We start from the raw sequence: 10,682 nt of genomic DNA, 5'->3' as shown, positions 1-10,682 counted from the left end.
CCATAACCTCTGTCCTTCTGGATCATTAAGCCCAACGTAATGGCCACGAGAAACGGCGCCTTCTTCAACGCTGTGGGAGAGTTGGTAGGTGGGTGGTTACATCGCTTTCAGAAAATCCCAGCCATAGCAGGGCGATGGAGGCCGAAAAACGGATCTGATTTTGACTCACAGTATCGATCCTAAGTGACAGTTTAGACTCATTTGATTGGTTAATAATACGCATACAACTCTAATCAGTTTCTGTTGGTTGCGGGTGAATCATTCATTTTAATTTCAAAAGGGAACTATCGGTAGGCTAGTTTAAAGCGTTCGCTGCTCACACCTGAGACCTGGGTGGATCCTATACTTTAGTGAAATCCACCTGCGGGGTAAGATGCGGACAGACCAATGTTCATAATCGGAGAGAATCTAGGAACCACGGCCACTTTTACTCTGGCTTTGTAAGAAGGAACGGAACAACATACGATGTATATAGTTACTTCAGTTATCGTAGCTGGATAAACCTTGAGTTTGGTCACTTACTGTCTACGTTCATGTCAATCTGGCCGCCGTCATATAGCTGGAAAATTTATGAGTGCGGCGTTGAACAACAAACAAATATTTCAACAAATGCATGTCAGTCTGATGCAATGCCACTTAAGTCCCCGCAAAGATCCGGGTTAGAACTGGTCTTCAATAACCCATGCTTTTCGTATTGATTGACTGTCTGGTCCATACTCGACTGCGATCAGATCGCCGTCATATAGCTTGAATATTGATTAGGGCCGACCATTTGATAGTCAATTTTGTATCGAAACCAGATATTTTCGTCAACTGCAGCTGCAAAACCAGATATATTTTTAATTAAAACTATGAGCCAATTGTATTTCTACAAAACACATTGCACCACAATGAAGCATAATCTTTTTAAAGAATTCACCCCGCACCCCATCCCCCGGAAAATCGAATGGTCGGCCCCTAAACAAGAACAGCTTGGACGATTAAGACAAATTATTATACAGAAGCTGAATACATCATTGGGCGAATACATCGATCTATCGATTGCCTAGACATCCATGCACATAACAATGATTGGTGATAACCCTTTGGAACGAAAAACGCCCCGATATTGGAACATTATCAGAATGTATTTGTCACTCACTGATAAAATGCACACTTGGTCACATCGGCGTATAATTATCAGTCAATATGAAATCTATTGCAGAACACATATAATTAAGTATACATATATCAACCCTGAGTCACAAAAATGTGCCGTCTCTTATGTCCGGCAAGGCTTGCTCATCCATGGTTCACAAACGACGGTATTAAGATAGACGAGTCTGGTGAGTTCTGTTGGCAGTGGTTGTGAAGTGAACCTAAACCTCATTCTCTCTCTGAAACTGTAATCTGATAAGCTTCGTTACAGTATACGTAAAAACTGCTTACCTCATAGGTGGGATTAATTATTCGTTTCGGCTTAGCGATGAGTTGATAGGGACACGGCATCAGGTTGCTACGTTGCGGTGTAAGCTTCTGTCTGCGGACCGGTAGCTTAGTAGGCGATTAGAGAATTAAGGGGTGGCTTTATATACCAGGGCTGAGGGTTTTTCAGAACAAGAAAAGTTGTCACCCTCTTCACACGTACTGCGAGGACCATCGGTCATACAACCGTAGCAACTGTGGAATACACCAAGTTTGGTACGTTCTCCCTCTTGCAATAGCAAACGTTTGACCTATCGAAGCAGGGTTCGTTAACATTAGTAATGAACCGTTTACCTCTTATAATTGAAGTGTTGGCATAACTAATATTAAGAAGTGTAATAGCTTGCAAGACTTTTGGAACTAATTCATTCTCCAAACTGAAGGATCTAGAATGTATGAGAATGTATTGTGTGAGTGGCGGGTGCTACCGGTAGGGCGGAGAAAGCTTACCCTTTTCGCGAACACCTGGTGTCTTCACTGATATTCAGTGTACTTATCATGGTATTCTTTCCGTTTTCGCCCAGCGGGGTCTATTTTGTGAGATAACCGAGACTGGACGTTTCATATCTATCGTAAAGTCTCGCAATACACATATTGCATAAATCTGCCGGTAGTTTTCCGTCAATTTGCTAGCTTTGCAGTTATGACATTCGTCCTGAAACAACTATTACAAACTCAATACTTTCATATACTTGTTGTTTTCAGTTCTCAGAAAAAGTTTTTGTTTTTGATTTTCGTTGTAGAGCCACAATATTTGCTTTTATGTTTTTGACTGAGATTTATGACTATTGAAATGAAATTACCAAGGCCAATTTACACTTTCGTACGTAATCGTTTTTGATTTCTAATAGAACTATCCAAAATGCATAACTATTTATCAATGAAATCAAATGTTTGTAGCTGTTAATAATTAAACTAACAGAAACGTTTCCATAGAAAATGTTCCAGCGTGCAATATTATAGATCTCGAAATTCAATTTTTACAGCATCCGAAATAATCACGCACTTAATGTATTGCATTCCATACTAATAAATCATATTGAATGATCGATTTATTAAACACCTTGGTAACTCTACATTGGTGGCTGCAATGGTTAATGCTTCAGGCTTTTGGTAAACAGAAACTGTCGGTGATAGTATAAAGGTCTCCAAATTAAGGTTTGATGATCATGACATTGGTTTAATATCTAATCCAGACTTGTATTTAATTTCCATAAAATGTAATATATTTTTTCTCTCTGTTCAGTTCATCAGGTTCCATCTTAGGCAGTCACAATGGCGCACAACGAAACAAAACCCCGAGGAGCGATCGCTGCCATGTACACCAGCCCTGGCCCAGCCTATGGCCTACCGAAACTAATTGGCCAGAATACCCATGATCCTCGCAGTTCACACCAGAAATACCCCGCATACTCTTTTGGCATCCGTCACGGCAAATTCTGGGATGACTGCAGTCCTGGCCCATGCTACCTCCCTGACACCAAGGTAAGGGTCTCACCCAAGTCATCCATTACCCTAGTCCTTTCAGAAATTCCCATATATAAACTATATCTGCATATAACGTCGTGCCATTAGGCATTATTACACTTAACTGCAATTATAAGCAATAAAAATATCCAAAACAGAGCATTAACCAAAATGTTATAAGCAACTTCAGAAGGCATAAGCTTACTCAGTGGATATCGTGAACAATATACGTAACTTGAGATGTATATCCTACAGGTGAACCGAGACGGAATGGATGGTACCCCCCATTACTCCCTGTATGGTCGCCAGAAGGATAGCAAATCATTTAAGACCCCCGGGCCAGGTTCTTATAATCCTGAGAAAGTCGGCCCCACCGCCAAGTTCCGTCATCCAGCCTACAGTTTTGGTACGAGGCAGAGATACAGAAGAACCGACAATAATCCAGGTGAGAGTCAGGGTTTATGATGAAAAGGATGACTGGGTCATAATAAGAAATTATGATTTGAAAAAATATGATGACAGATTTGGGAAAGATTTAAACTATTGTTTATGTTCCAGCTGCCAACAGCTACTCCTTGCCCAACATGATCGGCAAGACAGTTCAGAGTGGGAAGAAACAGGCAGCTTGTCACAGTCTCTCTGGGAGACAGACCGTTGGAGGCTCTTCTGAGGATCTGGCCAGGGTACGTAAACGCTCCTGTTGCGAATTGAAATGTGTCCTCTTGTAACATTGATTTTCAGAAGGAGAGCTTATATTCAACCCGGAAATATTGCCCTTTTTGTAGTTTGCCAAAGGTAACAAATTACCCTGACAGGCGTTCACTCCTTTGATATCCTGAGACTGTGAGCGAGCGAGTACGTCGTTACACATCAGTTACATTACTATATTCATATCATTCATAAGATAATATATCAGAATTAAGAGAGAACACTCTCTCCCCCATGCTACCCAATGTCCCTCAAGTGATAGGTTGATATCAGAGCAAGATGGCAAACATCAGTCGGTTGTGGATGTGTGGAATGTATTTTACATGGTCTTCACTCACTTCAGCAGAACACTTCTTGATTTCTGATCATATTTGCGATAATATACTGATGGGGCTGTTGCTATTCAGGCCCCTGGACCAGGCACCTACAACACCACTGACCCCAGCACGTTCAAGATGAAGGCCCCTCTGTACAGCATGACCAGCAGAAGCGTCATGCCCGGCGACACCACCAAGAAGCCTGGCCCAGGAGCTCACTCACCACAGAAGGTAAGTCTCAAGCTATTAAACACCCAATAAAGTGTACTAGTATCTAGCATTGACACATGGTAAGGAAATCAGAATTTTGGTCATAGAAAGATTAGGAAAGGAAACAAATACAGAAGTAGATGCTGGATGTTGATAAAAGGTGTGATGAAGTGAACACTACCTAGAAGAGGATGTGTGACAAGTTGACATCTGAGATGAGTGAAAAGGTGGAGTGTACATCTCCTCCACCCCTCTCTGGATCTGAAAATGAATACCTTTTTGAAAACATTTGGTAATGTTATGTCAAACGATACGAAGAATTGATGTCACAAGCCAGGTCACCACCCACTGATCCTACTGAACTTCCTTCCCAACTTGGGGGCACGGGATTCCCAGTCCTCTAAGCCGCATTTCGCTGTGTAGAGATGCGTTCCTTGGTTAGGCCAGAAACCTATGCCCGTAGGTTTCATTCCCGGTTCCCGCCGATTATGTTCCTTGGGTCCTAGTGGTACACATCTGAGACCTACACCACTTCGAGCCTTCCTCCCACTTGAAGTTAACACACCGTGACATAACTGGAATATTGTTTAAAGCGGCGTTAAAAGCAGCTCACTCACTCTTTCACAACTTGACAATGTATGTCCCATTGAATACCAATGTGCTGTTCAATGAAGTCTTTCAATCAATTTGATGATGATTCTTTCTCCTACTTTTCATTTTGATGAGGATGGTGCATAACATGGAGCTTTATCTTCCAGGTGTGGATCCACAAGAAGAAGGAACCCGACTACTCCTTCGGAATCCGACACAGCCAGTACCTTACCCCACTCATTGTTGATGTTCAAGAATAGGTCTCCATAGCAACCGACACAAGCAATCCAAGACACATTGTTCAATGCACAGAACAAAACAGACGTTTCATGATAAATGCCTTCCTCAATCAACTTGTGGATTTTGTACAGCGCAGCCTTTTACCATTGTTATGTATCATAGAATTTAATGGGTCACATGTTCAGTGACTTTTTGCCAAAAATGAGAGCTTTGCTCAAAGTTACAGTATTAGTACTGACATAAACGTGATTTCATATAAGGACTAGTTACTTCTACCAAACGTTTCGCAAATGTTTTCGCGGTAGGAGAAATTTAAATCAAAGGGGGACTATTTTGTGTTATCTGGATTTCAACCGACCATGTATTATTTATATCGTTGTTTACAGCATAACAATATGAATGTTTTATGTGTTATTGTACATTTTTATGTTTAATGCCCCCAAAGCATGTATATGTATAGCTTTGAGTTTCTTTGAATTAAACATATATGAGATATATATCAGTCATGTTCTTATTGACTATTGCCTTCGAAAAGGTATTTATTTTAAATTCTTTAATATGCACCATGTCACAATTATGTGGGATAATAATCAATTTGTCGTTTGTCAAAAAGGGTAATTTGGCCTAGATGTTTAACTTAACCTTCAGGTATATCGATGATCTGATATCGTTAAATAACCATCAAATAGCCAATTCCCTTCCACTGATTTACCGGGGCGGTCGGGTAGCCTAGTGGTTAAAGGATTCGCTCGTCACGCCGAAGACCCGGGTTCTATTCCCGACATGAATACAATGTCTGAAACCAATTTTTCTGGTGTCTCCCGCCGTGATATTGCTGGAAGATTACTAAAAGCGGCGTAAAACCAAACTCACTCCACTCCCTCCTGAACTATAAATAAAGAGACCAATGAGACCGCCTCATCTGTTTCAAATTTAGATCTATGAATTAAAGACTCACAGTGACAAAACACTCTCCACAAGACTGTATGACACGATTTCAAGAGCGTCATTCGACTCTTGATCAGAATCGGCTTGATCAAGGTTGCTACACTAAAGGACGTTTTCAAATTTGACCATCAATGACAAGAATGAAGCTCCATTTTCTGACTTTCCCCATGTTTTTTAAGGTGAACAATTGGCTTGCTTTTGCATGTGTTTGTAACAGGAGGCACCGGTGGGGTCAGATACGCTCTCCTTTTTGTGAACGCCTGGTATCATAGCTTTTTGATAGTCATTTACGGGCACATGCTCAAGATAAAGTCGGACTTGTACAATCGACTGTCACCATGGTTACGGTTAGTTTGCAATCATGATTTTATAATATGAAGACAGTGTTAAATATTGTTGACAGCTAACCATGGACTTAGTCTGACAATATTTATACCATTGGGACGAGGCATTTTGCTCAGATCCAGTCATCGTCCACCCTGAGTGTTGGCACGACAGACTCACTACATCTCCTGGGTTTGTCGCTGAAGCTGTTATGCTTTCACGAAATGTGAACAATAGAAAATAGATGATACAAGCCTGTCGTAGTTTCTTATTTGTATTCTATGCAGTATGGCAGTATTGTGCAAACATCAGTATTTCTTTCACGGAAAATGATTAGTCGCCTGGAGAGGAATCGTTTAAAAGAAACGATGGTGGAATGAAGTTGTAACGTTCAAGATTCTTTTAATTTATTTAGCGACGTGCATGCACGCGTGTGTGGCTGCTTGTACATGTTCGGAGTTGTGCCAGTTTCCTTATGCCAGCCCAGTGAGATACCACCCTACAGTTTAACATGGATACCCCACCCAGACACAGTATACTGACTCTAACCCACCAGTCCTTGTTTCAGCCCCTTAATGCCGAGCGCCAGACAGGGTAAGAACAAGTACCATCTTTTTAACGTCATTTGATATGACGCGGTCGGAGATCGAACCCACGACTACCCCGCAGTTTAACATGGATACCCAACTCAGACACATTATACTGATTTATCCCCTAAATGCCGAGCGCTAGGTATGATAACAACAAGCCACTCTTTTAACGTCGTTTGGTATGACGCCCCCGGGGTCGAACCAGAAATAAATAAGAAAAAGAATCCAAAATGTAGGTGATAAAATATATGTTTTGCAGTAAGAAGGTTGTTGAATAATTACGTCAACAGACATACTTTCAGTGAATGGATATATGCAATGTCAAGAGCATAGAATCAGGATTGAAATTATTTTCAATCTATAATTACACTTCGTGTACCACTCTTTTACAGAATGCTAACTATAATTTCATTGGATAATATGTGTTTATAAAATAGTGATTATTGAAATAGATTATAGTTCTGTTTGCTTGGTAAGGAAGTTCATCTTCCCTTGCATCAGGCGATGCTCGTAACTCTACGACTCGATAGCCAGATACTCATGACCTGGAGAACTCCTACTAAGAAAAATAAAGAAAGTGTGCATATGTAAAACCTTGAAACGTAAATTCTCCCTATCTAACGCACAGGATAACAGGGACGGTTCACCAACCCTTGTATTTGCGACTAAAAAAGTAGTTTCGTGTTTACAAAATCTTTAAAAAATATAAACAAAAGTAACAAAAAAATATTTAGGGTCACCAAAATTCTGTATCATACATAAAGATATGATCATATACAAAATCAACTTTAACAAAATATATTCTTAAAAACTACGAGATCGCTGTTGGAAGCGACAGATTACACGCTGGTCAAGGAACATACAGTCTCGATTGACGAGTTAAATGAGAAATTTACAGTTTATAACGAAACATTTTCAAGAGAATAACCAACGACATGAAGCGAAATTCACTCCATAAATGACCATCTGTCATTGGTTTGCCTTGTCAATGTGGAACTAACGTGAAATGGAAGTCAACAGTTTGTGTACCTGCATTTACAATAAAAATGGACAATTTGAGGGGAGGTAACTCTTATATGACAATAGTTCCGCAAAGTGCTCTGTTCACAGCAGTGAACTATCAAGTGTTATGTTCACTGCAATAAAACATTCACTTTTACAACTTCGAAAATCTCAATCTTTCACACTGAAGTATATAGTAAATACAACTACTTTTTGGTAATATGTGTGCACGTACCGCCTGAGTGCCATAGCCAAACAAGAGGAAACGTCAGAAGAAAGAAAAGGAACCAACGCCATACTTTCGGATGATATACTGAAGCAGTCACTGAGAAATGAGCCAGCTGTTGTTATGGTGCGTAGTAAAAGATAAGACTGAAGATAGTGTCGTTTGAATCTCCGGTGTACAACAATAAACAGTAAATAATAATGTAGTGTTTGGTTGTAACTGTGATACGAAATAAAATAAAGTTCATTTTTTCCCACCTAACCACTTTGTCAATTAATTGGTATAAATCAAATTCATAATAAACAGTACACATACCGTCACTATTTAAATGTTCACAACACTCAGCCTGTGTGTGTCGTCAAATCACCTTTATACAACAATGTTCGTCATTTATATGCTGATATATATTTCATGTTTTACAGTTTATGATTGAGCATAAGATATATTGTAATTCGGTATTCAACTTAATACATTATATACCACTAGAAACTGACAAAATGTACAGCGCTCTTTTCTTTGTCTTAACAATGCTACCATGACAATAGTCTGAAACCATTATCTATGCACCTATTTAACTTCCTTTGCCTATCAGTTTGATGTGAGAGGTACACACACATAGTGAGTGAGTGAGTTAGGTTTAACGCGCTTTTTAACATTATTCCAGTTATATCACGGCGTGTCAGCTTAACGTGGGAGGAAAGCCCGAAGTGATGCAGGTCTCAGACGTTTACCACTTCGGTGAAACCCACGAGCACGGGTATGGTGCTGACAGACTTAGAAACATAATAGGGGCGAACCGGGATTCGAACCCACAGTCATAGGTTTCTGGCGTGCCAAAGGGACGCAACTCTGCACAGCGAATCGCGGCGCCTTAGACGACAGGCCACATGCACACACATAGTTTTTACATATATCAACCCATGTATGTGTTCTCAACACAGAGTGTATACGATGTAAATCACACCGGACACGTTTTAAGCAACTGTATTCGCCCAAAGAGACACTGTGAATACTATGCAACAGTAACCATACAGAGATATCCCGTTACGTCACGAAAATTATTAGTGACTGATGAGCTATATTAACATACCAGATTGCTAAATAAGACTGTGATTAATATATGAAAAAGATAGTTATGCTTTTGAATAGAATATGAATAATTGTATTTGTTTAAATATGGACGAACGATGATAACGAAATTTGAATAGTATTGCTATAGTTCAAATAAGTATTATATTGCGATGAAATTGCAATATTTAGTAAGAGATACATTACATTGGAAATACTTGGGGAAAATAGTATTTTATTGTTACTACAGGTAAATGCACAGGTTCTGACGTGAAAACGAGTATGTATTAAACGCTTAAATGAACATAGATACCGCCATGACTAACCCCTGTATTACGTCTATCGACGCTTTTGATAGTCTAGAAAGCCAACAGTATTGCTGATTCAGTATGTATCGTGTCACCGTGGTGTGGAGTATTTCGATGCATGGATACCTCCATCAATCGGTACACCCCCATAATGTCGTGGACATATGTGGTATATTAGATTATGGTATTAGAATAATGTGATTATGCTGGTATTACTTCTTAGCAAATCCGCTTATCAAATAAGTTCCATGATTTTATGTAATGTATTGCATTGCATCATTGTTGTATTACATTGTTGCAAATCCTATAATGCCTCGTGGTCACTTTGACTACCGGGAAAAATATACACATGTTATGTTTACAATACGTATATAAAATGTAAACTTCAACCTATAAAGTAAGTCAGGGATACCCATCATTATGTAGAGCAATGAGTGTGCACGATCCGAGTCTATCAATCTGAATCTGCAACCTGTTCTACACTGCACTCTTACATCTAGGAATGGTAGTTGTCTCTCAGCTTCTTCTTCCATAGTGAACTGCATCCTGAGGTTATTGGGCATCCAGGTTGTTGAGGAGGGTTTTGGGGTCATGTTCAGGTTGGAGAATGACAAAGGTGTCGTCGACTTTCCTAAACCAGCAGAGGGGGGTGATAGATGATGTAGACAATTCACTGGCTTCTAATTCACATCCTTCCAATCACCCCAATCAGCTTCCGTGGTTGTTTACCCTGTCCCATTAGTCGTTCACTGGCTTCCAATCATCTCAATCAGCTCTCTGTGTCCATCCATCAATTTACTGTATAAACATTGATGTTAATAAGTATATATACCTATGTTGTTCAGCACTATCCAACCAACCTAAATAACCACCTAAAAAAATTTAAAAAACACACTACAGGTAACTGCCCACACTGCAAACAACCAGAAACCCCAGAACACGCATCTATTCCAAATCTCAAAATTCCCATATTCTATATAAGCAACCCCTAAAACCCCCCTCTTGGGTTGCACAGACCACTTTCGCCCCTTCGGAAACACATTAAATGGCCTGGCCGGGCCCGTGTGCGAAATATGCATCAGTCGGAAAGCGCACGTTAAATCTCCGAAGTAAGTAAGTAAGTAAGCACTATCCATCACTTGCTTGATAAAGGTGTTAGGATCTACACCGAAACGTCGCACTAATTGTAATAAAGAAGTTGTTCATCCATAGAACTTGT

General features: G+C 40.0%; 1 protein-coding gene across 1 annotated transcript; it reads left to right on the top strand.

The window, feature by feature from the left end:
• Positions 1-1,542: 1,542 nt before the first annotated feature.
• On the top strand, positions 1,543-5,492 carry LOC124110283 (outer dense fiber protein 3-like). Its single transcript, XM_046469530.2, has 6 exons — positions 1,543-1,680; positions 2,711-2,949; positions 3,187-3,376; positions 3,490-3,614; positions 4,047-4,187; positions 4,925-5,492. Exons 2-6 carry the CDS (start codon positions 2,740-2,742, stop codon positions 5,015-5,017), a joined length of 759 nt encoding a protein of 252 aa, XP_046325486.1. The 5' UTR covers positions 1,543-1,680; positions 2,711-2,739; the 3' UTR covers positions 5,018-5,492.
• The last annotated feature ends 5,190 nt before the right edge of the window (positions 5,493-10,682 follow it).

This window comes from Haliotis rufescens, unplaced genomic scaffold, assembly GCF_023055435.1.
Source record: "Haliotis rufescens isolate VD_foot unplaced genomic scaffold, xgHalRufe1.0.p SCAF_5, whole genome shotgun sequence".
Taxonomy (NCBI): Eukaryota; Metazoa; Mollusca; class Gastropoda; order Lepetellida; family Haliotidae; genus Haliotis; species Haliotis rufescens.
The sequence above is the reverse complement of the archived record's forward strand: the minus strand, read 5'-3'. Positions and strand labels throughout refer to the sequence as shown.